Source organism: Pterocles gutturalis, unplaced genomic scaffold, assembly GCF_000699245.1.
Source record: "Pterocles gutturalis isolate BGI_N339 unplaced genomic scaffold, ASM69924v1 scaffold18970, whole genome shotgun sequence".
In the NCBI taxonomy this organism is placed as follows: domain Eukaryota; kingdom Metazoa; phylum Chordata; class Aves; order Pterocliformes; family Pteroclidae; genus Pterocles; species Pterocles gutturalis.
In genome coordinates, this window is record NW_010143876.1 from 8583 (window position 1) to 34806 (window position 26224).

The 26224-nt window shown below is 43.2% G+C and overlaps 1 protein-coding gene across 1 annotated transcript in view; it reads left to right on the forward strand.

Annotated features, from left to right (window-relative positions):
* Positions 1–21150: 21150 nt before the first annotated feature.
* The window catches only part of LOC104457442 (short transient receptor potential channel 5), a 61639-nt gene continuing 56565 nt past the window's right edge, over positions 21151–26224 (forward strand). Inside the window, exon 1 of the mRNA XM_010084916.1 lies at positions 21151–21528. Coding sequence (XP_010083218.1) covers positions 21151–21528 — 378 coding nt within the window. The remainder of the gene's footprint in view (positions 21529–26224) is intronic.

The window sequence follows — 26224 nt, forward strand, 5'->3', positions numbered from 1 at the left end:
AACACTGTGCCCGTATTGCAGTTGGTGTTTAAATTGGCTTTGTGGATTGAGCCTCTTAATGTGGAGTTAGGATAGATTAGCAGCATCGTCACCCATTTTACAGACAAGGAAAGTGAAACACAGCAGCACACCCATGATCATGCAAGATCGAGAAGTCAAAGCCAGGTCTGTTGCTTCCTTGATGCCCTGCCACACAAAGCTGTCACTGAGTTCAGTTTATTAATGCAGAAGCAAAAGAAGAGTGTGCTACTAATAATGTGGTTACATGAGGGATGCCAACATGCTGTGTAGATTTTGTGATGGTTGGATTCCTGGTTTAATAATCTTTTATAGCACCAACATATACAATACACCTTTGTGAGTACTAAACGGGGAATCAAGTCATAAGGAACTGAGACTTCAGAGAGGGGGGCACAAAGCCCAGCCCGCTTCCCACAAAGAGATCATAAGCAGCGGTGCAGTTGCACGTGCACACATCGTGCTGCTATGACCAGCTTAACCTCAATATGGAGCATGTCCAGTGCTAAAATGGGACTGGCAGTTGGGAAGAAAGGAACATAAAGTAGGATATTTATGAAATAATTATGAAGCACTCTTAGACAGAGGATCCAAGCAAGAGAGTTTGTAGAAGAAGCTCCTGGAGAAGTTTGTAGAAGAAGTGTGCAGCTTGATTCTGTGCCTCTGTCTTGCTGGATGACGGGAAATGGATCAAGCTGTGGGGCAGAGTTTTTTCTCCATTACATAGGTGTCAATCTTACTGCTGCTAAGGCCAGCCCAAAGCAGGGGTAAATGACTGAATTCTAACCTGCAAATACGAAAAGTGAAGAATATGGGCAGGTCTTCTCTTCAGTGGAACTAGTCTTTTATAGGAAAGATCATTTATAAATATAACTTTATTTCTGCATACAGATATACAAGGTGCCAGGAGATGGTCCTGCAGATTTGTGCTTTATTTTGTCATAAAGCTCCCCTGCTGCACACATCCAAGCCCAGCAAGGCACTGGTGACATTAGGAGAGAGACACACTTCTAAACCGGCACTTGTTCTCTTCTCTTCTTTTTTATTGGGGGTGCTGAATAGGGAAGATAGAGCCCAAAAGTGTGTGACAAGACTTAACTCAAAACATAGCAGGCTTTAGGGGCAGAGAACTGAAGAAGTTCAATAACAGCGTGTGATAGACTACATCGGTGGTACGTGAAACGAGAAGCAAAGCACAGAGAGACTTTGATGTGCTACCAAAGCTTTGCAATACTTCCCTGCTGAGTTAGAGGAGAGTTGGAATTTGGTGAGTCTAGGCAATGGCATCAGCCCAGTGTAACGAAGCAGGAAGGAGTCCAGAATAGTGGCTTCTCTTTTCGGTTTAATCCGTGCAATTAGGAATTGTGTCATTGAAGTCAGCGAGACAAGTGAAACTGCGTAAGCAAAATGAAATTCAGAGTGCGTAAGATGCGTTTGAAACAATTTGTCTCTGCTTTGGCTCAAGTAATGTGAAGGAGGAGCACAGTGAATTAATAACTAATGCTAGAAAGGAAAACTAGAAAAGGAAGTTAAAAGAAAGGAGAGCTCTAAGTATTTTCTTGCACTAAGAGGACATATACAGACTTAATTAGAAGAAGGTTACTTGAAATCTCAAAGCCAGCTATCAGCTTCTCACTTTCTCACAATATTTTGTTACAGCCTACTATAAAAAAGGCATTTAATTAAAACAGATTTATTCATCCAATCATGCAAGCATTACAATGAGACACTGTTTCCAGAATTTGTCTCTTTTTGTTCAACTTAATGGAAAATAATAATATCATGGAAGAGGTATCTCCCATGTCAATAGACACTATTCATGCCTTGTACCTCAGCATTGGTTTGTTCTCTGTCTTTGTCCTGAGCGTAGCAGCCTGCAAACACACAGTGAGATTCTGTCCTGCATTTTATGTGTGTAAAGGGAGGATTTTCCCCAAGACATCTTCAGTTGCAATGCCGTAGTTGCTCGTATTGCTTGCTTAGACCTCTCTCTGCGCCCTGAGGATTTGCAGTCCTATGCTAATGTAATACATAAAGTAGAGTCACCTTGGCTTCACATTTATCAGCTTATGCAAGTGCTAACCTTTTGCTGCACTGCAACAGAAATGTCATTCCTGTTCAGCCTCCAGATGACAAACAAACAGCTTCATTGTCAATAACGGATTTAGGAGGCTGGCTGGCTCAGCGGCTGGTGCAGTAGCTTTGGGAGCGTAGTTCCTGTCAAACACTACACAAACCAGAGTGGGCAATCTTGGGTTTTCCCCCAGGGAGGGATGGTGTTTGTTTGTTTGAGTGGTTTCACCTTTTTCAGGCTTTAAGAAGGGCATACTTGAGGTATGCTGAGTATTTCATGCCAGCTTTCCACTCAGTATCTGTGGCATTATCTGGTGCAGTGTTTGCGCTTGTTTTGGGGCAGCTCGACCTGTAGCATCCTCAGTAGGAATGCAGGATCCCTAGAGCTATCACTGCCCCTCATTTTCTTCTACAGGAGTTGAAGTCCAGAATGAAATTTGGGGAATATATGGATAGCATTTGACTTTTTCAACCTGAAATGTCAGCCAAGTAACATTTGTGGAACCAGTATAGCCAGATACGAGCCCATAGGCACAGCCTGGACCATCCTGCTAAGAATTTACAAGGAGACTCAGTAGCTCACCTGAAATATGTGGGAATTCTTGGACGAGTTCAGCTTCTTTCACCCAGATCCCTCACTCCTGTAGCTCCATGCAAGGAGATGCACGGTATCTTGGCTAACTCTGCAGAGGTTTGGGACTGGTGTTAGTACTAACATGATATGTTGAGAAGCTTTGTTGGCTTCAGAGGGTGTCTCACCGAGTTGGACAGTTTGCTTTTTACCTGACCTAGCACATTCAGAGTGAGCTTGAGTGCTGCCGTCATTAAAAGCACCACAGAAAACTGAAAGCACAAATAGAGGGAAGCTGGGCAGTAATCCTCATAGAAAAAAAAAAAAAGAAAAAAAGAAAAAAAATATTTCAAGGCCCAGAATATACCCTTAGCAAAACATTTTCATTTTGGCAAGAAAAATAAGTCATCCATGACTGAGTGAGGGTGGACTGTTCTGTGACACCTCAGGGATGACAGAAAATCCAGAGGACTGGGAGGAAAAAGAAAGATTTGAGGTAGAAAAGCATCTGCAACTTGGGATCTCTCCAAATTGCATACTCTGAATAAATGCCACTTGGAGCCTCAAGGCCTGGCCTTGGGGCAAGGTGCAAGGACTGTAGTGCCTTATTCCCGTTGCAAGAGCATGTGGGCAGGAGGCAAGCCAGCATCATGGGGACAAAGAGAACAACCGTGACCTGGCTAGTGCAGGGTGTGATGCACAACAGTGTGCCAGGGTCAGCTGGGTCAGCAGCAAGCGGTACCTTTAATTATTTTAAGGTAGGACTTGGAGCAAAAGCAGCGCAGAGGGAAGAGCAGTAGTCACCATGATAATACGGGTAGAGCCCAGGTTTTGTAGCCATCCTCCCCTTCATCATTCATCCTCCCCATGGAAACAGAGAGGCCACCAGTAAGAAAAAAAAAAATATCAGTGTGTTCAACTAACTAATTTCTAACGAACACGAAAGTGCTTGGATTCATCCAGAGGGGACATTTATTAAGCTGACATGTAAGGAATTAGCTGCAGAAGACTTTGAGTGTGTCTTTTAGGAGACAGGAGAAATTCCTGAGTGCACAGGAGTGAACTGAGACATTTCAGAGATGCACCAATTCTCACTGCAGCTGAAACACCCCTCTTGCAAGGAGAAAGACTGACAAAGGAGCGGATGAGTTCCTTGCCCTGGGAACTGTAGGATGAGCGGTGGCAGCAGCATCCCTTGCTCATTGTGGGGAGAAAGGTGGTACTTGTGTGCATGTAGATAGAGCTAAACAGGTGAAAAGCTAACTTCTCCACTACCTAAAATCATGTATGAAAGCTGGAGAACATGTACATGGCTGTTTGGCTCAGCTTCTGCAGGCTGCTGTTCTGCACAGGAGAACAGTATTTGTGGTTGTCAGAGGTGCTTGCTGGTAGTAAGGTCTACACTGCTGTGTTTTGATCAGAAATCAGTAAAGATGGGCCTGAACTGGAGCTCTGAAAGTAGCTCGGGAAGGAAGGAGCCAGATCTGCTGGGCCAAAGGTATGCAGAGAAGAAAGCAAATAGCAAGCAACTGGCCAAAATTGAAAAAAGGTCTTCACTGACAGCAAAATCCAGCTGAAAAAGAGAATGCAAGGGCTCCTCAGAGTGCTGGAGGGCACAGGAAAGTTGGTGCTGAATCTAGCTTCCCACTTGAGAGCTGCGCTGTGCGAAGGTATTTGATGAGCAGGGGCTAAAAATCTTAGAGAAACGGACTGAAGCAGCTCAGGAAAGAGAGCTGTGCCACAAGTACTGTAATGTTAAACAAAAAGATACTTCTGGTCCATCATGGCAGTTCAGAACACGGGGCCTAGGAAATGTAACCTCAGTACGTTAAGAATTTGGTCTTAGTTTATCAGTGTAAAAAATTTATTTATTTATTTATTTATTCATGCATGTGCTAGTTGAAACTAGCTACTAAATACAGAACCATTCCTTTATTTTAGTTACAGAAAGGGACCTGAAAAATGAGAAGGTCTCGAGAAAACTGCGGACCTGAATACTTTCGGTGAAGTAAAATTAAGTCCTGTATGTAATTAAGCCAGTAGGGATGCAGAGTTATTCTAAAGAGTCAAAGAATTAATTTTAAATTAGTGACAACATACTCCCAAGCAAAATCCGGCTCAGGATCTTAATTAATCCCACAGTCCATCTAGGAGCCGCTCAGAATTTGAGGGAAGTCCCAGTTTTCCTTTGCAGTGACACATGTAACATCATGTCTTCCATGGATACTTTTCTTGCAGTCATTTTTGCTATTCTGTTACAAAAACTTGATCCTGGGTAATAACATTTAATGGACAGTGTTCAAGAATGCTAACAGCTAATTAGATGAACAAAAAAATGCGTAAAATAGGATTGTTACTAACTGTAGAGCTCGAAGTTATAGAACTGTAATGGGCATTATGCTCTTCGAAAGTGCAAGTGAAAAAAATCCCCAGGTCTTCACTTAATATCTTTGACAGTTGTTTGTTATAGAAGCTGGGTTTAGCCTTTTGGATCTGTTTTTTAATCAGACACTTTATCTGCTTTATGTGTCTGGAAAGAACAGCGCTGACAGTACCTTGAAAATGAGAGCTGTGCGGTGAGAGAAAGTTATCGAAACTGGGAGGAAACCAAAAAATGAATTCTAAAAACACAATGCATTCCTGTTACAGCAACCAAGACCAGAGCCTCTTGGTGTCTTTACTTGTAGCCACCAGTAATGCCACATACTCTAAAAACCAAATGAGACAAGCAAAGAGAAGGGCAGAACTGAAAAACTACTTATCCAAAGGTGCACCAGAAAGGCAGTGGAGAAATCCCCAGTGTGCCGTGTCACTGGGATGTGGCTGTCAGATAGATCAAACGCTGCTGCTAAAACTCCCAGCTAGAATCCTGATTTCTTTTCAGCCCCAGAGAAGCTCTCAGGCACCTCAAGGATTTTACCTGCCCTTTTTTTTTGGCCACATTTGATGGAGTATACTTTTATAACAGACAGACCCGATTCCGGTGGGGACCACCATACCCTTCACATAACTGACATGAGGAGCCAAAGTCAGAGCAGAGCTGGGGACTAATCTCATTTCCCACACATTAATTCTGCTTGCTTTGCCGTAGACCTGATGATCTGTGAAAAACTCGGCTGACGTGGTTGTGCTGTTCTGCAGTCATCCCAGAGGTCGTCCCCAGCCCTCCTGACAGCTTTGAAGGTTTGTGGAAAGCTAAGCCTCAGCTAGCTAGACAGTGGGGATCTTAGCTGGATACTCATTTCTCCTGTCAATGTCAAAAGACCTGCTCCTCTGGAAATAACTCTCCGAAGGGAGGATTACATTGTGAGTGGTGTGTTCACAGCAGGAGGTAGTTCAGAGTCCAGGATTGGGGTCAGACCGAGCAAGCGAAAGGTGGGAGTGCCTCTCCAGCCTCTAGTTGTTCAAGTAACACATGCCAGGTGAAACAGCATCGGAGCGATCTCTGACATCCGCAGTGGTCCCTCCAGCAGTTTGCAGAGTTATTTAAGTTCTCTGTGTTTCAGTGAACGCCTTGAGTGTAGCTCCCTTTCTGTTCACTTCTTGTACTAATTTTGTTCATGCAGCCCCTTTTAGGTGGGGCAAAATAGCTGAGGGTGTCTTCAAACATCACCAAGCATGGAGGTAGGAAGGATGAATAAAGCAAACTGGTAACTTTCCATCTCCTCTATTGTACAAGGACTGGAATTGCAATCAGCCTTGAAACCTTGATGATCGTGCCCCAGAATTAGCCCCTCACCAAGATGGATGGGACTGTTCAAACCTCTCTGAGCCTTTTGTTCCTTTCTTCAGCTCTCTGCTAACTCCTGTAGCTGTCTAAGCATCAGATACCCACATTTTCAGGTTTTCTGCACAGCCACCATAGATGGAAGCTTTCAGATAAGAAATCAAGAGGAAAAAACAAAACAAAACAAAAAAACAAAAAAAAAAAAAAAGAGGATTTGAGAGAACAGTGCCTGTCAGAAGAGACTAGCAGTGCCTCATCACTGTACATCTCCTGCTCCAGTGCCTTCTTCTAGTGAAAACATCATCAGGGAAAACAGCTGTGCTCTCCTGAAGCCTTACTCTCCTCTACAGTCTTCCACAGGCAGTTCAGCTGTCAGTCAGTGGTTAAGGTGTGAGCCTGCAGTGGAATGAGGTTCTTTGCTGGCCCTAGGCCTCCTGTCAAAAGCTGGTAGTGTCTCCTGCTTTTATTTACTTAGAAAATGGGGGTGATGATTCTTTCTAGTTTGCAGGAACCCCTAACCAGATGTGCTAGTCAGCAAGGACTAGTGGGAGGAGGGCTCTTAGGCCCAGGGCTTTAAAGAAAAAGGAAAGAAATTTGAAAATAACGCCTGTCTGGTAATATACATGATGTTTGCATTTCTGACTATAGACACAGTTGTCTAGTGTGTAACGTATTTTCTCAGCTGATTTTAAGCTCTGCATGGTGATAATAGAGGCATCTTGGAGTAGAGAAGCTTCAGCAGGCATTGGCTATAAGTAGGCACGTATAGAAATGTATTTCTCCTCTGCCAAAAGTGCTATTAAATTGATGGCTGCTTTATCTGATGGAGTCAAAGGGATCCTCTCATGCTACATGTGAACAAAGGTGTATGACATCTAGCTGCCATGATTTAATGGACTTACAAAACTGTCTTCATGGAGAATACCCAGTGATGCTTCTGCACCGTGTTGACTGACTGATAACACCCTTTTTGGTTTTATAAATAGCAGAGCAGGCGATCCTTCAAGTGTGCAGTCATGAGTCAGTGTACAAAATGCCACCGTTGCCCTGACGTGCCCGGTACCAGAGCAGAGCACAGAGACATCCCTTGCTGCATGGACCGTGCTGGGTTTTTTCCCAGCCAGGAAAGGGCTTACAGAGAAGGTGGTGCCATGGCCTGCAGAGAAGGTCTGTCATGCCCAAATCAAGCAGCCATAGTACTGCCAAGTCTGTGGACTCCAAAGCCCCATTTCTCCCCTCTCTGCTCCATACCTCAGGATCTGCAAACTTTGGCTTAAAGTTAACAAGATTTTTAAACCTAGAGAATCCGGGGCACTTTCTGTCTGGTTTCTGCATCAATGAAGTTCACTTAGTGACTCACAGTCTTTACTTCACACCCTAGAGGCTAGAAACTTTTTTTTTTTCCAGAAGAAAATCTGAAATCTCATGTAATTATTGAACTCCCAAAGCTCAGGGCTGAAAATAAACCCCAGCAAATGTGGCTAGACTCCCAAGGATGTGACAAGTATGGCATGACTGTAATCTAGTGTAGTCTAGTTGTGCAGACTGTGAGCAGTGATGGAGAGCACACAACCCTGGGGAAAACCGCTCTCCTGCGGTCAAAAAACTCCTTGATACGCTGCTAAGAGTGATACTGTTTGCCTGGCCTTTGCAATCTCAATCTTAATGCCAAAACAGCTCCTTTCAGAGTCACTTTACAGACAGTGCATTGCTGCTCCATTGGCGGAATCGGTATCTTGTAAGCCATCTGTACTGTAAGAAACAATGCTATCTTGTCAGAGAGATGGTGAGAATAATATCATATGTGTTGTATATCTGCGATTTAGCACCTCTGCGTAGACATCCAGGAAAGACAAGGCACATAAAAAGCACAGCTAAAGGTGCATCAGGAATGCACATGTAGGAAGAAACCGCAAGAAGCCAAGAACAAAGACATTCTGCAGGTAGATGTCAGTTTGGGTAAATTAAGCAATTAGTTGTCATTCTTCTTTGCAGGTTCACTATTCCTTTCAAGTGCAGTAAATCACAATTTTGATGTACGTCTACCGTGATCTGACCTACATTTTATGGAGAAGCCAGGAAAACATAAACCAATTCTGGAAAGCGATGCTGAGGGAGAGCAGAAGAAAACATTAAAATTGTATGTGCATGGAGAGGAGAGGCCACAGCTGCTGCCTTGCAGGGACCACGAATTGTTTCGTGCCTCATTCCTTTGCCAGAAGTATAACTCTCCTGCCTGGCAGAGATAGCCCAGAGATGGCCAAAGGACAGGATGGGGACAGATCTGTGGCACCCCAGTAAATCCCAGCAGATTCCAGACACCGGTTACAAGGACTAGCTGGAAGAGAGCAGAAGCAAAGAGCCTTTACAGAGCCTTGGAGGGGAGAAGGGATCAATATCAAGAGAGGAAAAGAAAACTAGTACGGACAGCCTTGGTAATTACCACTTCAGGGGTGATTTTCATTAACCTGCAAGATCTTTCTCTCAGCAGAGATCAGACAAAAAAGGGGGAAATGAATGTGTGTAAGAAGAGACCTGAGAGGGAGGAGAAAGAGGGAGAAAGGGAGCACAGGACGTCCACTCAAGAGAACCTGGGAGAGAAAAAGTAATGCCCTGAACTGGTCTGTGAATCCAACAGTGAAGACAGACCCAGGGGCAAGGTATTTGTTAACTGCTTTCTTTTTAAATTTTGCAAAACATTAATATTTTAAATAGTTTATTCCTCATTAGCATAATTAAGAATACACAACTCTAAACTCACTGAAAACAGAATTAACAAATTAGCAGGTGCAGAGATTTGGAAGCAAGAGGTTTGGGAAAACAGAGTTTGCAAATGTCGGCATTAAGTAGAGCAGTGAAATCGTGCCAAGCCTTATTTATGGATTTGTGCATTTCCTTTGCATAGGCCCACTCCTCCAGCCAGAGGAATACAGCTCAACTTAAACATGAACCCCCTGCAGTTATACTGTAGCTGAGCCTAAAACTGAGAGCATACAAAACAAATCTCTTCTGAAGAAAAACTGACAAGCCTCACCTCAGGTGTCTGTTGGAATCCGAGGTACCTTGAATGAACACTTAACTGAACAGGGAAGCAAACTGCAAAATTAAATCCAAAAGAAAATGGGAGAAAATTTCAGAATAGTATCTTGAAGAAAGAAAATTAAAAAAAAATAAAAAGCAACATTAAGTTATGCTGCAGACAAGAATTTGGGGAGGAAGAAAAAAGCATCCTACACCCACATGAGTAGTTCCCCTTAGGAACACCAGGGACTGATTTCCAAGATAATGTCCTGCACATTTTTCAGCATGTGTCAGAGAAGCCCCGTGGAATATTTAAAATAAGGTGTTTCCCTAGTAAGGTGGGACATTTCCGTTTTTTATCATTAGTTCTTGTGCAAGCTTTCATGGGACAGAACTACTGACTCCCATCAGGACATGGGCCCCAGGAGAGGGAAGTCACCGCCGTGGGACTGGAACAGGGTGCCAGAAGGCTTCCACTGCAAGATCGTGGGGCAGGACTCTGCAAACTTCAGGCTTGAGCCCAAGGAAGAGAGACTGCAGTATTCCTGTTAGCCACAGTGGCTGCCTGGGAGGTGAGGAGCAGGGGTGGCCAGAGGCAGAGCTCCTGCTTGGTTCTCTCTATACAGACGGCAGCAATAGGGCAGGGGAAGAGCATTTCACATCCCTCTAAAAGGGGATCAGTGACTCAGCTCCCCTGGAGGCAGTCTGACTCCAGATCTCTCCGGCATCGTGCTTGTCTCAGCAGACACCAAAGGATCCGTTACATATACTAAGCTATACATATATGCATGTGTATGTGTATTTCTGGGCAATTCTTGCCAATTATTGCCTGCTGTCATGAAAGGATGAAGCAAGTCACTTCACTTCTCTTTGCTGCAGATTTCCCGTCCGTGCAGTGAGAGGCTGAATGCTGTCTGTCCTTTAAAAAGTACTTTTAGATCTGCGGCTGAAAAGCCGTGTAAGAGACGGGTGTTATTGTTGGTAGCCGAAGAGCACAATATAAGTATGCAGAGATTAAGAAATAACATGGTTACTCTTACAAATCTGTGACCCAAATCTCTGATGTTATAAGAATGATCTGGTAGTTGAATAGGCAAGTTTCATGCTGGAGATATTGTTCAGGAACCTTATTAGGGCATTAACAGAAGCAAATATCTATGTCCTCTGCACTTCTTTACTTACAAGCAGAATAACAGTGTTACTCCTCTTCTGCGCTGCTTTATGTCCATGTAGCATTTTTTTGTGTCTTTTAGATTTGCATGCTTAATTCTCTGGAGAGCAACATTTTTCCATTTTTGAAGTGTTTTTGTCTCCTTCAGCCTTCCTGTGGGTCTTCAAAAACTCCCCAGTTTGCAGTTCTAGGCTCTTCCCTGAGCTATCTTAATGAACTCAGATTCAGCTTTGCTGCTTTATTTTATCTGCAGACTGTTCTGTTTATTATCATTGTCAGAGGAAGCTCCCAAGCTCTGTTTCACTTTATTTCTATGAAGATTTCTCTTTTCTTTTTTTTTCTGTATGGTATTTCCACCTCCCCATAAAATACCCTGCTTTACTGCACAGCCAAGGCAGTCATTTTGTCAAGAGGTCGTCTCAACAGAAGTGGCAGTGAAGGATGCTAGGACCAGGCCTGACTTGTGTGAAAACACGACTGAGATAAACTGTGATTGCGCTACCATTTCAATCTGTAATGCTTAGTCTCCATCATTTTAAAAATGGTACATTCAGCAAGACCTTTTGCTTGCAGAAATGTTTCTCCTTCTCAGCTCTACAGCCATCCAGGTGGCTCAAACTATAGGATTTGCTGGTGAGATGTGCCTGAATCAGCCTGGGTCCAACATGGTGGGGAAGCTGCAGCCACAGGAGACGGGACTGTGCCCTGCATGGGCTGATGCTAGAGGAGGAGAGGTAATCCCCCCACGCCAAGTTGTGCTGCATTCAAATCAGTCACCTGCTCCAAGTACTTCAAATATTTGGATTTTTCTGAATTGTCTTCCTCTGTCTGGAAACGCCTAAGAAATCTTTCTTTATCCTGTGAAGGTTTTATAGAGGAGGGATGTCTGAAAGCTTGTTCCCTTTCCACAGAGCGCAGGCACACAAGCATCACTGCCAGGCACTAGCACCCTCACGGGAGTGGGGCAGCCGCTCCTTGCCCATGGGGAGCTCTCTTTTTGGTCCCTTTTGTGCAGATGACTGCAAAATGCAGGTGGTGTGCTCGCTGTCCTTGGGGCACATATTCCTTGTGTTCCTGTCCCCAGTGTTCTGTAGCTGCAGGGAATTTGGTTTTTAATCCCTTGCTATTTACCATAGTTTGGAAATTAACACGGGGAAGCAGTATTCATGGGTCTTGCACTTTTTCATCTCCAACAGGTGCTGCAGGTGAACATGGTGTTGTCTAAAACAGCCTTTCTTTGCAGTTGGGAAACATTTATGTGAAAACTGGGCCCTTGATTTTTCCCTCTTCCTTCCAAAGAAGCTCCAGTCTGAATGACAAAATTAGGAACAAAACTCAAATGGAGCCAGAGCTAGAGTTACTGCTTCACTGTAACCCTGGTGACTGTCACCGCAGGGGGCTGCAGGTGATGGCTGCTGCGTGTGCTGGGTCTTGATTGTATTTTTACACAAGTACCAGTGAAAATGGTTCCAGCAGAGCTGGTTAAGAAAGGGTGACTGATAACCCCTAATAAATCCACCCATTACTGAGAAGAGAAGCAGAGCCTAAACAGCTGTCACTGGTAGTTGTTTATAGCTTGCTGCAACTGCCTGTTCCTCATCCCAGCAACTGTGCCATAACCTTGTCTTTCCCTTTGCAGCTGGGTGGTTCACTCGCACTTGCAGCCAGGCTGAGGCCGGTCTAACAGTCCCTACTGCCATCAGCTTTCTTAGAGAAGATGTTCACAGATTATCTTGTTGATTGAAGAAATGATTACAACACTCGTTGAGCAAGAGTGGGAACAGGCAAAAAAAAAAAAAAAATCCCTTCTTCAATAGCTACAGCAGCTAGAGATTATAAGCAGCAGGCGCAGAAACAGTGGACACAGAGCACGGAGATGATAATGGTGCCATGCCACATTAGTGCTGCATTAGCAGATAAGACAACTGGGCTTGACAGTATTTCTCATTTCAGTTGACATCTCTTTTCTGTTACTAGATGGTGGAAAATGAATAGATAGCCCATCTCAAAAGAGCAGGGAACAGGGCAATGACGTCAGACAGACAAAATAAGCTTTCTGTTCTGTCCGCATGTGCAAAGATTCCTCCTATGAGTATATTCCAGGACTTGTTTTTGGTTTTTTTTTTAAGCTCCTCACAATGATACATTTTTATTTATTCACACCTGTGTGATGACTGTGTGGAAAGAAGCAGGAAAATTACAAACTGCAAATACTTCTTTATAATAGTAGCTAAAAGCATGTGCTGCAGCCATTCCATCACCAGGATGTCATTTTAGTCATTTTAGTAGCCCAGGCTGATTTTTGTTGAGGTAATACTGAAATATTCCAGAGATGGGTCAATATTCTCCCCTCCCTCTGCCTCCCAAACAGCAATTTTGCAACTGGCTCTAAGCCAGAGGTCTTTTCTGTCCTCCTTTCCATTAAGACATGCTGGAATTGGTGTGTTACTTTCAGAACAGATGAAACCCAATCTGGGCTACCTAGACCCTGCAAAGACAGCCTCTATGATTCTATGACAGAGCTGGAGACAGACAAGGATGTTGCTTGTCCTGAACCCAGGGATGACAGTTGGCCAGTTCTGTTGGCTGCTGAGGCTGCGGGTGAATCGTGAAGGCAAGGAGCAGATGTCCTGTTTATTGTTGCCCAGAGACCAGAGAAAGCACTCTGAAGTCAAACATATTAGCAGCTTTCCTGGAATGCAAGCACAATATTTGTGTGCATGGACCAAATTTACTGTCTGATAAATTCAGACAAGCTGAGTATTAGCTTTCGCTGTCATTTCCCAAGAAAGGGTACTGCTTGCTGTTTGAATGCTCTTGCAGAGTATCAGGCTGAGCAGCCTCATGCCAACTTGCTCACCGGCTGTAATGGACTCTGGTTTAAGCTCAAATATCTAGGGCTTGTCCAGATTAATATGGAATGCTGCAACTTCTGTGCAACTAGACTGAAACTAAGAAAGCTAATGAAGGCTATAACACAAACTAGGCATTTCCTAATGCTCTTTCCTTGGTCACTTTCCCCCTTCAATGATGCCAGTACATCCTGTTCAGGCAAGAGGCCTTAAGAGTCACATGTGATGGAGGAGTAGGGAGCAGAAATATACTGAGCTGAGCCAGGGGAGTACAAACCTTTCTCCTCCATGGCAAAACAAAGTCTTCCAGAGCAGTGTTTTCCCATGCACTATTAAAACCCAGGGCATTACTCATTTGTCTGAATTAAGCAGCCTGCCCACAATACGGAGTGACTGTGTATCTACTGAAATGTTGTTACTGCTTATTTTAAATACTGCTAAAATACACTACAATACACATTTAAGAAGTTGCCCATTGAGGAAAAACTAGCTTATTTAAGTCACAGATGTACGAAACTTAAATGTCTGGCCAACACCTCTTTGAAATACAGTTCTGCTGAAGAGAACATCAAGTTCAGCAAGTGGAGATGGAGAACAGAGAATCATTGGGGGCAAAAGCAAGAAGAATAACTTTTCTGGGTTGCTACAGGTGACCATTGCTAGTGGTGAATCAGTGGTAGCTTACCTCAGCAGCTTCACAGAAAAAAGTCTTCTGAGAACATTCTGGTCCTGTGAAGCAATGGTCTGCTCCTGTCCCCAATGTTGATTCAAGTGCTCAAGCAGTGGGTTTCATAGAGAAACCTAGCAAGAACAGAAAAAAAGTTCATAGTTGGCTTGAAGAGGAAAGCAAGGGGTATCAAACGCCTCATCTTTTTAAATGGTTAGGGTTACGATGTGAGTTCTTCTCTGTGGTCAGGCCAATCTAGATGTGAAAAAGGGCTTGCGTGCTGGCAAACTTGGCAGTTTTGTTTGCAGCTACAGCAGTTAGCTATAACAAATGCAAAAGTATTTTCCTGCAAACTTTGCTTCCTTATATCTTCAGACGAGTATAGTTATAATGGAACTTTCCATCCCTTCAAAATTAAATCTTCCTTTTCCATCCCAAATACCAGCCTTGGCTACCAGCTAGCTGACTTTGATTCTGCAGAGATACGGTGAGGTGAAGCCTTGCATCTACGAAAGTCCCTGCAAAACCCATGGGATGTTTCAGGCCTGTAGAGCTCAGCCTGACACCAAGGACAGTTTCACTGCGTTCTTCTCTTTAGGCTCTTCTGCTCCAGTCACCACTAGATCATGGGAGAGCTCACATGGGAGGTTCACATCGGTTACACGCTGGCTTTTAGCTCTCCCCGTGGGTTTAAGCATATGTGGTGTAGTGTCATGGTTTGCTATTTTTCCTTTGAAATATGTGTGTAGCTGTGCTCCTCTGCTTGTGAAGGCCAAGGTCAAACCAAGTGCTTTGCACATGGAATGGGAAGTGGTAAATTTTGCATTGCTCCTTACCTCCTGGGCAAGTTTGTGGTACAGAGTCATCCTGGCTCTCAGTAGGGCTGTGTCCGGCAGAGAAAACTTATTCATCTAGCAGAGAGTTCAGCTGTGCCAAGATTTCCATCCTCCAGCATTAGGCAGCCTTGTAGATGTCCTGGACTGACATGATTGAGCACCCCAAAGCCAGGAGACTGAGAACTGAGTTTGATTCCTAAGTTTTAGTTAGGACCACTGATTGGTTGGAGAGGAACAGGTGCTTTCTTAAGCCCAACAGTACCTCCAAGCATACTACGTACATGATATCTTTTGTAATGATATTTTTATATATATACATATATATATATATTCTCCCATATGCAGTCGGTCATGACTCATCAATTGATTATACAGCGGAAGAGAATTATACCAAAGAGTTGGCCTTTCCGAATCAAACATATATATCTTTGATAATTGTCACCCTTCCCAGGAAGTTAAGAATTGCAGCTAGTACTTGGGGGAAATTATGGCATTTTGAATTACTGGCAAAGAATTTTCTTTTGGCTTCTGTAGATTTATAATCTGAAGTTTGAGGCTGTCTTCTTTCACAAACATTTCTCGAATTAGAAGGTTACGTGCAGTACCCCCGTGACTATGTATTCTTAACTACACCTGAAGTGATGATGAGTGAAAAACGTTCAAAGAAGAATTTTTCTCTGCATCTGCTAAGGACATATCCTCCAATGTGAATCATGAACGACTGCAGCCTTGCATTTTTATCACACACTCTATTAGTGCTCTCCCTTTCACTCATCTTGGGCAGTGAAACTCAATTACTCATCTTCAATTTTATTAGCTGTCGGTTTCTCATTTTCATGTTGTACTGCAGCCCTGCAAGTTTTGGAAAGCACTTATTCCAGGCAAATGATATATTTTATATAACTTATCAGCTGAATATAAACTTCCTAAGATCGTGGGGCTTTTGCTAAAGGGGATTTACACAGTCATGTACACCAGAAGATCATTGCGTTTTTATAATTTTAAAACACTTCTGAGGCTGTATATTTATTCCAGAGTGGCTCTTTCTGCATTTAAAAGCATCAGGTAAAATTTCTGCTTCTGACCAAAAAGGTGGTGAGTGTGATGCCAAGAAATCATGAGTGAGACTTAGGTCTGCAATCTGGTTCCCACTGAGCTCCATCAAAAAAGCAGTTTTCTGGAACAAGAGGATATCTTTGCAGATGAAAAGGAATTGCAGAGTGTTACAAAGTCAGGTTTTTTTCCTCAGACTGTGGGAGGTATAAGCTCAGTCAGGCATTGTTAGTAAATAAGATCTAGAACACTTAAAAGAAGGATCCAATCACAAATTCAATTGGTCCATTCACTACATGTAATATTATTTACCTAAGTGGCCCTTCTGGACAATTTCATAACTCAGGTTTAAAACCTTTTTAAAGAAGATCAATATGACTGAGCACACAGCTTCTGAGCATGATGAAAGAGTCAGGCTGTTTTAGCAGTTATGGTCTGTGATTTCCAGACCTGAAGTCCAGATTAGAAAAGCAAAATGAGGAAAATACTTTCTGTGAAATACTAAAAAGAAAAAAATAGCCTTGGAGAGAAGGATGGAGTGAAGCAGTGAAGTAAGATCTGTTGCAAGAGATCAGTTCTTTTATTGGGCTGACACAACTAGAAAATACAGGCAGGCTTTCCGGCACATAAACCTTCTGCAGCTCCAAGAGAGAAGATGTAGTGACATTTAAAGCCACACACACAGTTTTGCCAACATGTGTCAGTGTGAACCTCCAGTAGGAGGGAACAACCAGCCGCTCTATTTGCAACTTGGCAGATGGGGTGTTTTGTTGTCTGCTCTAACGTGTGATGTGAGTTGGCTGCTTGCACTGAGTCCCATCAAGCGCGAAAGGTAGCTCTTTATTAATCTCATGTTCAAGATCCAGTATTTGATTTGTTCCTCAGGTAGTCAGATGCTCAGCTCAGCTGGGAGCGATGAGCTCCAATACCTAAATTCAATGCCCCTACAAGTCTCTGCTGCTTCCTTTACCCAGGGATCTCAGCAATCAGGAGCAATGGAGCTTTTCTACTTCTTGATCAGCATCACGAAAAGTCAAATGATGATACAAGCAAATACAAGCCAGGAAGGTTCTATTTCATAATGGGCCTGGTAACTACACAGATGTACACCAGCACTGGCTCCCACCGTTTCGGTTATACTCATCCCATTTCATTACTCCCTTGAGCCAGCAGCATGTGGGAGTGGGTTGTGTCTGTAAAGGGGGGGATGGTTCAACTGCTAACAGATCCTAAAATATTTGTAGTGAAAACTCATTAAATCTTTAGTGGCAAAAGGCAGTGGTGCTGACTCACCTTTGCCTGTCTATCTTCATTAACCACATCTCTAAGTAATGGCTGCTATTAAGTGATGCTCCCCTGCTCTTCTTTCTCCTTGCCCCTCTCCTCGCTGCTTCTTACGTGTCGCTTAGGCTGAGCCCCTTGTCTTTTCCTGTGCTACCACACATCACTCTAAACCTTGTGCAATTTTCATGATGCTCCTCTCCAACAAGAAACATTAGAAAGGAAAGCTAATTTTCGTTCTTTCTGTTGTCTCTTTGCCCTTAGGGCTGAAGTGATCTCTGGTTCACCTGGGCGAGATATATCAGTTGTGACCGAGGGTGGGAGACACGCCGGGGTGCTGAGGACAGTGCAGCATCTGTAGAGAGTGCTGACTGTAGATTTCTTACAGATAGTGACATGTATAAAGCCACTTCTTAGCTTTCAGCAAAAGTAATTTTTTTCAGCCCTCGAATGAAGTAATGCCCTTCCCATGTGATTGTAACACATCCATCCCAAGAGTCCAGTCCAAAAGCAGGCTGTGGGAGATCCCGAGAAACCCACTTGTGGCAGCTGTGATGCCATTTCACTCTTTAGAGTGAAAAAATGTGGCCCTGATGATATGTCTGAACTCAGTGTTGGAAGAGGCAGAGAACTATTTGCAGGGATAGAAAAAAAAAAAAAAACAACCATTTTGTGTTATTAGACAAAGTAATGTGGCTGGAAGCCTTCCTTCCCCAAACCAGACAAGCTGTTTCTGCCAGGTATGGCAGCTTTTCAGGGGCTAAAGCTCTCATTTCTATGCCAGGCGACACAGAAGTGGTGTCAGGCTGAAATGGCTTGAAGGTTTGGACTGATGGTGCAGGGAGAAGGGTGACCCAGCTGGAGAGAGGTGATAGAGTCCAAATTGAGTGGTAAGTCTTCTTTCCTTTATCTTGTGTAGGTTGTTACGTGGTTCTCTTAGTTTTTCTACACCTGTTTGTGCTGCAGGTATCACCAGTGCAATAGCCAGTCATTGGATATTGTCAATGCATCTGCAATCAGGCGCAGACTAGAAAAAAATCTTCCTTGCCCCAGATATTAACTCAAGTAGTAGAAAATGCCTCTCTGTGAAGATAATTCATATGGAAAATGTGCGTTTCTAGTCTCTCTGCACAGTTTCCAAAATTTTAATGTGACTGTGTTTCTATTTTTGTTACCTTTCAAGTACTTAATCGTTTCTTCTTTCTAGGCACCCATGAATTGCCTACCCCTTTTTCTACCTGGATTTCATCAATATTTTTGTCATTTTTTAACTGTTAAGCAGGAGACAGTACTGCTCTGGGACAAAGACGCGGTCTAGGGTCTACCAGCATTGGCTGTTCGTTTCACCAAGAGATGCTGCCTCCAGGAGACTGGTGCTATTGGGAAGTGACAGCCAGAGAGCAGTGATCCTTCAGCTCATTCGTTCCGTCCACACGTTCGACTGATGCTCTGTTAGCCAGTTTTGGAAGAGAAAGACATCAGTTTTGGAAAGTCAGTAATAGTGCTGGATCTCAGGCTGAGGGGCAGCTCAACAGCTGAAGGTTTTGCTGAAATCCTCCATGTAATCCAAGCAGACATAGATTTGTTTTGATACTGCATGCCACCATTTCCAAACCCAGTCAGCAGCGTGTGTTTGTTAGGCTATGCAGATGATGGCACGAGAAGAATCCAGGGCAAATAATTCATTTTGTGAGTCTTTCCTGTCTGGTTTCATTGCAGCTTCTTATGTGCTTCAAGTATTAATAAAACACTTTCTTGGACTGGGGTTGTATTGAGAGATGAGATCTCACTGAGAAATTAAGATAATCTGAAGCTTTCTTTTCTTTCTAAAAAATTGTTGGAAAGGAAAGAGATCCAATTCTGGCATGATGTTTCATAAGGTGACATTTGTTATAACTCATTGCAAATGTTACTCACCATCTACAAAACATTAGATTAAACTGAAGAGCAGTGAAAAATATCCAGTTCCACTTTAGCAGCTGCACTTGTCTCCAGCATCCCTCAGGTTTTTTGGAGCCAACAGATTCCCCCCCTGGAGACCTCCGCACGGTGGCTACTGGCCTCTGCCACCAGTCCCACACAGTCCCACCAGCTGGTGATCTTTCCCAAAGATCTCTTTGGTCCTTACTTGTTCTCAGACCTGTTCTGTGTCCTTTTGTGTCTCATCATTATTTCAGTGGGAACTGGCTGGACCCTGCAGGGATAACATTTTCATAAACAAAATTTGAGAAATGACTTGTGATCTTTATTCCTTGTGAAAATCAGAGTAGTTGGTTAATGTAGATTATTGAGACTTAAAGCCCCTAAGTCACTTGAGATTGTTCCTTAGTTCTAAAAGTTTTAGTGGCATAATATTTCCATAGAAAAGAAGCCAATACATTTACGATGGTTTCTGTTCAGTTCGTAAGTCCTTCTGCCTCTAATGCCGTTGTGCGTGTCTTCAGGTTGAAACATCTATGCAGCATATCTGGAAATGTAACAAACAAAAACTTCTCTCGTATTTGTAAGAAACTAAGAGAGCACATTTTTTGAGATGCCAAACTTGCTGTTAGAGATCTCTGGCTCCCCAGGAAATTCACAGATGTAACTTTGCAGTGTGCTAAAACCACCCACTGTTTTGCAGTGTCAGCTGGGCTGGAGCTCAGATCCACCCACTCCCGCCGCACCGGGCCAGTTACTCTGGAGCTGAAGGCAAAATGAAAATCGGTGTTGCTGAACAGGATTGCCTTATGGCATGCAGCGGGACGGTAAAAACAGAACCCGTGGTGTCTCACTCCCAGTTCAGCACCTCAACCACAAGATCCTCATTATCTCTTTATCAAAAACTCCTCTTTCCCCTGGGTAGGGCACTAAAAAGGAACAAAACTCTGGCTCATTTGCCGCAGGAAACCACTGAGCTTTGGGCAAGGAGACAGAATAAGCCATCCAATAGTTACAGCTGCTGGTGTCCCCTGGTCCTGACCAGATGTGGTTTATTGATGCTAAACGGAGGTAGATAAGCACAGCTCCTTATGTGTGAATTCCTGTCCAGCCCATGTTTCCTACGACTTCGGTCACCTGCTACGCTCTTAGAGCCGTGGGAAGGAACAGTAATTCAATCAGTTTGCTACGTGTGTTCCAGGGCAGGATTTACTTCTCCTTTTCCTAGACCATAAACAACATCTCTGCCTCTGGAGAGCAAGGGTGGTGGCTTCCTACATCAGCCTGTCTTCAGCTCCTATTTATAAACGAGGAGAGTGAGAAAATACATTTTAAACCATGAAAGCTTTAAAAATAAAACAGTGACCTAGTCAAAGACTAAACCTTAGGGAAAAATAAAACCTGTTTTAAGAGATGGAAGCAGAGAAGAAGCGGCAAAAATAATAAAAATAAATCTTATTACTGTAAATAGGAGGGTGAAAATCAGCAGCTCCTATCAGTGACAGTTCAGAGATGCTGAGGACGTGGCTCAGCAGTGAAGGAGGAGGGAAGTGAAAAAAACACTGAGTGGGAAATAAAGCAAAAAATGAGAAATCCACCTATTTGCACATGTGATAGATTATCCATAAACAAGACCATGCTTCTGTCCAGATAGAAGAAATCAATGGCATACTGTTTGAAGGAGATTTAAAAATATCCTGACTGTCTGTCATTCTGTGTACCTCTTCTGAGCAGTAGCCTAACCTTTATTTTTTCAGGTAGCCTTTCAATGTGGGGTTGCTCAGGGGGTGTTACAGTCACTGTGTTAAGAACAAAACAGCTTAAAGAGGGATCGGAAGCTTTTACCGCGATGGACCTTTGGAAATTCGTCCCCTGTGAGGAACAGATAGGAGTTGTTTGTCTGTTCTGTCACTTACACATGCTGCTTCTTCCCCCGCAGGGTGCCTGGTCACTATGAACAATGGCCCAGCTATACTACAAAAAGGTAAACTATTCACCGTACAGAGACCGGATCCCACTACAGATCGTCCGAGCGGAGGCAGAGCTCTCGGTGGAAGAGAAGGCCTACCTCAGCGCTGTGGAGAAGGGGGACTATGCCAGCGTGAAACATGCCTTGCAAGAGGCAGAGATCTACTACAACATCAACATTAACTGTATGGATCCTCTTGGTCGCAGTGCCCTTTTAATAGCCATAGAGAATGAAAATCTGGAGATCATGGAGTTGCTTTTGAACCACAGTGTGTACGTGGGAGACGCTCTGCTGTACGCAATACGGAAAGAGGTGGTGGGAGCTGTGGAGCTGCTGCTGAATTACAGGAAGCCCAGTGGTGAAAAACAGGTTAGTCAAGTGTTCCAGGTCAGTTTTAAGCTATTATCCTGTGTTAGGAAATTGGTACTGCACACAGAGGTGCTGGGCAGGAGTCATAAAACAATGTCCTTAATGTAGGACCACGGCTTTAAATGCCCAGCGTAGCTGTGGGCAGTCCTGTTTGGATGATAATTTTCCAGCCTGAGCAAACGTGTTCTGCCTGATGTAAACACTCAGCGTTTTCAATTTCACTCAGTGTTCTTTTCAGCATTACAGTGTTTGTGAACACACTGATTTACAGGTTGATTTATAGATGCACACTTTGTAAAAGAATTTGGGGCTGTTTGAAATTATGTTACAATCTATAATTATAAACTGTTGCCTTGCTGTTGTACTGACACTAAGCAGAATTGCTTTTCATAAGTAAATCTTGAAAACACACAAGCTTATAAATTTCTGTAAGCAAGCAAGCAGTCTGCTAGGTTTCAGTACTTAGCCATAGTACAGGTGTACCATCTTGCTCTCCGTCTCCAGAGAGCCCTAGGGTCAGAAGTGTTGAGGCAGTGCCTAATGCTACAGCATGAGCTAAGCTGCTATATCTCTGAGCAATGAACAACTATGACTTGTAGCTACAAAGCCATCGGAAAGCTACGTAAGGATCTTTGGAAAAATCACAAAGTCCGAGTCCTGTCGCTTCAAGTGTCGCATATCACACTGGCCCTAACTTTTTTTTTTCTTTTTTGCTTCTTTTCATTTGCAAGTATACTGCCCTAACGAGAATGGTTTGTGTACCTTACTGACCACTGACAATTTCTGCATGTTCACTGCTTAGAAAGGAACATGCAAAACTTGGATAATCCTTATATATCACGCCTTGTTTTGAAGTCTACTTGAACACATCCCTCACTGTGTGAAAGAACAAAATGATTAATACTAGTCAATCATAGAAGAAAATGTTTTCAATGGATAGGCCCCTTAGTACATCATTTTTCAACAGTAATTTTATGTAGCCAAAGCAAACAATAAGGACCAACCCTGACATTATTCAAGAGAGCAGCATTCTGAATACTGTAGCAATGTGATTCTAACCTGTGGTTTAAGTACTAGAGAGCTGAAGAATCTCTTCTATCAGACCTAAAAATTGAACTGTTATTACAGGGTTTTAGTCTGATAAAATCTGAGTAGCAAAATACAGACCATACATGGAGAAAGAGCCGTTTTTCTCTTGGTCTTCTAGAAAGTTTGACCATCCTGTAGGCCAACAGGACAGAAAGTAGAATAGAAGAAAAGTTTTTTCAGTAGCATGAGGAACTGCCAGTATTTATTGCAGGTTAATGACAGGTTTATCCTGAGATGTCATGGAAAGCAAGTGGTGGGATTCACGTGGATTTCTGAAAGATCTCTTGAATACCAAAACTTGTGTCCACTCAAATTCACAGCCTTGCTGGCTTAACTGGACAGAGATAGCTAGAGATGAGGTTGATTTATTGCTGCTGAAATTCAGCTCCAACGTTTGTAGTTCAGTGATACATTTCATAGTAGGTCTGTTTCATTTTTCTTTATCTCTACGTCAGTCTGCAGCTATCTTTCTGTAGCTAGGTTTGTATCTGCTGCAAAGTTTACAACTTGAAGGAGAATGTGCGTGTGGGAGAAGAGATGTGGTGCCAGTTTCAGCTTTATTTACAAGGTTTGTTACAGAACCAGATTTCATCAGTACATTTTAGACTAGGACTGGCTTGATGCAGCATCCAACGTACACACTAGGATTAACTTCCCTGGCTGTGGTTCAGGCTCCTCTGCAGGCTGCAGTAAGTGTTTGGCAGTAGAAGGCTGCAGGACTGGACTTCCATTTCAGCAGTTTCACTGCCTGTTCATGCAGTGATGGTAATTAACATTTATTTCATGCATAGTGATATAATAGTAAATGGAAAGAAGTGCTCAGTTAAGCAAAGTTGGGATAAAGTTGGTTAGCCTGTCAAATCACAAAGCTAATGTAGGAGGGTTTTCTGAACACAAGTTCCTGATGCTAATTCCACCGCAGTATCAACATACATTCAGTAATTATCTTTGCTGGATCCTTTCTCAGAAGGTCCTTTGGGAATCCCATACCTAATTGCTTTCACAAAAAGCACCTGATCAATCAGATTAGCACAGCTTTAACCTAGTCAGCTACTCCTATGTTCTAAAACATATAGAAAACCTGCTTTTTTGGTTGAGTGGTAACATAAATTCACACTTCATGGAATGGTTTCTGTCTGTCTGAGAAATTTGCAAGATAGTGTCACAACACTTTTTATAGATGAGGTTTAGTATAATCTATTCATTAAACGTACACAAGGTTCAGTTTGCCTGAACAAACCTGGCATTGTGCCAGCCTCTTGTGGAGTTGCAGTGACTGTATCTAATCAGCAAAACACCCCAAACAAGGTAGGAATCCACAGCCCCTTACAGACTGGACCTGCAGAGCAGTTTCGCTCACCAGCCCAGTCTCTAAAAGGTGATGTGTCCTGGGTGCTCCACACCAGTCTCTTGAGAGCTACCTGAGGGGAAGAGCTCTGCTTTTCCTCTTGATGATGACCTTTCCAGGGAGAGGAGTAAAAAAACCTTTCAAATGTAAGAAGTGACCTTTGTTGTGTTCCTCATGTAAGAGAATCAAGGTCTCATTCACTGTGGAGGGGACAGGGAGAAATGGATGCTGAGACTGGGTGGCAGAGATGCTTGTGTCCTGTTATTAAGCAAACGCAGGCAGCCATTATTCTGCAAACCTTTGCTAGACTGCTGTTTAAGTGTCATTTACTGAAAATACCATGACAATGGCAGGGGTAAGTCATAGCCAGTAACTATAACAACCCTCTTCTCCCACACTGTAGCCATGCGCGTGAGGGGTGTCTCGGGAAAGGAAGAAATTACTCTGTTTACATGCGGAGCATACGAGAGCCAGGAGCATGAACCACCTCTCTCTAAAGGCTGCTACAAAGCACATGATGTATGAGCGTGCTGAACAGCGATGTGTTCCAGTAGATGTATTTCCTTTTAGGTTTACCTCCAAGCAAGTTTCATGGGCTATTTTAAGAACTCAGCGTTTCTCCTCAAAACTTGTTCTGCCCGGTCCTGGCATCCTACAGCCACGGTTTCGTATACTGCTCTGTGAGTCTCTTGATAAAGCTGGGGAGACAACTTCACCAGTTGCAGCCAGAACAACTCTATGGCTAATACAGCTACAGCTGTTTTGAAAGATATTGTCACCTATGGGAGGTCTTGCATTCAGTGAGAGTCATCATGGTGCAAGCAACTTACTTCTGCTACCATGGGAAGACCATAGAGGTGTGCTGCTGTGCTTCGCTCCCAGCAGAGTAAAGCCCAGGCTTTAACGGACCCTTTCTCTTCTTCAGATCATAGCTAACCTCTCTCAAATATGCCACACCATGCTCTGAGGTGCAATCTCACTTTTTATTTTACTGTCAGTGTGCAGGTGTGCTCCAGAGCGCGATGGAAGATGCCTGCATGCAGAGCATGTGGGGCAACAGCCCTGCCCACCCACCGCAGCGTAGGTCAGACGTGGTCTGGACCGGGCACAGCACTAAGAGCTGAATTCTCAGGGAAATACAGGAAATTTGATTATCCACTCAAAACAGATTAAGTAACAAGAGAGTTTTTTCTAGTTCTGTGATTTTTACAAGTTCACTTATTATTTCCAAATGTTACTTAATTTACTCCAATTAATCCTCCAAGCTTTTTTTCAGACCATAGTTCACTTTGGCCAGTCACTTTGCATTGCTGATTGGTCACTTGAACTGTAGGATCCTTTGTTTTTCCCCAGATAGATGACAGACATTTGGAAAGCAAGCAGCCTCTTCATGAATATTAAGAAGAACAACAAAAACTAATATTCATGGAACCTGGAGGGTATGCAAGCGTTGCTTTTCTTGCAGAGATTTGTAGTCAGTGAATATGTATTACCCAGGAAAGAAAAGCGAGCCTAATCTGGTGCTTTGATGGATATTGTTTGCTTTTCAGGACAGTGAAGAGGCTGATACTGTACTGCAGAGTGGCACAAGAGTAGTATATGTGTACTGCAGACGGCTTGGCATGGCAGTCCGAACTCAGGTCTTCCACAGGATAAGTGTCATCTTATTTCAATAAGACGACAAACCACTGAATAATCATCAGAAGGAACAGGGCTGGGTTAGAAACAGTAAAAATCAGCACGCACAGATGCAGTATTGACTTTGGCGCAGGCTTGTTGAATCAGGTGGCTCATCTCTTTTGGGGTAGGAATATTAAACTGCAAAGTTGTCTGTGCACAGGACAGGTTCCATACATACAATGGCAAAACAAGACTTTTTGTACTATTCTATAGAATGTCTGGCTGGGGCCCTAAGGGGTGGAATTAACAGGGAACTTGAAAGTACTTCTTTCATTTTTTTTGATACAGTACTACTGTAGGAGCAAGGGAATGTATATATGAAGGCTGTTAAACAAATTCTCTTTTGCAGTAAAATCTTCTGTCTCCCAACCTATTCAATCTTTGAGTTTTGGGGGGTTTTTCCTAAAAGTTGTATCAGAAATTTCTTTTACTATACAAACATCAATACAATGGGTTATATTTTCAGCCAGGCTGGAGTCTGCACCTAAACTGCACCAGCAAAGGGAAGGAAATATAGGTCTGGAAATTCACATTTTCCTACATATTTGATTCACCTTCAATTTATCATTAGTAATAGTT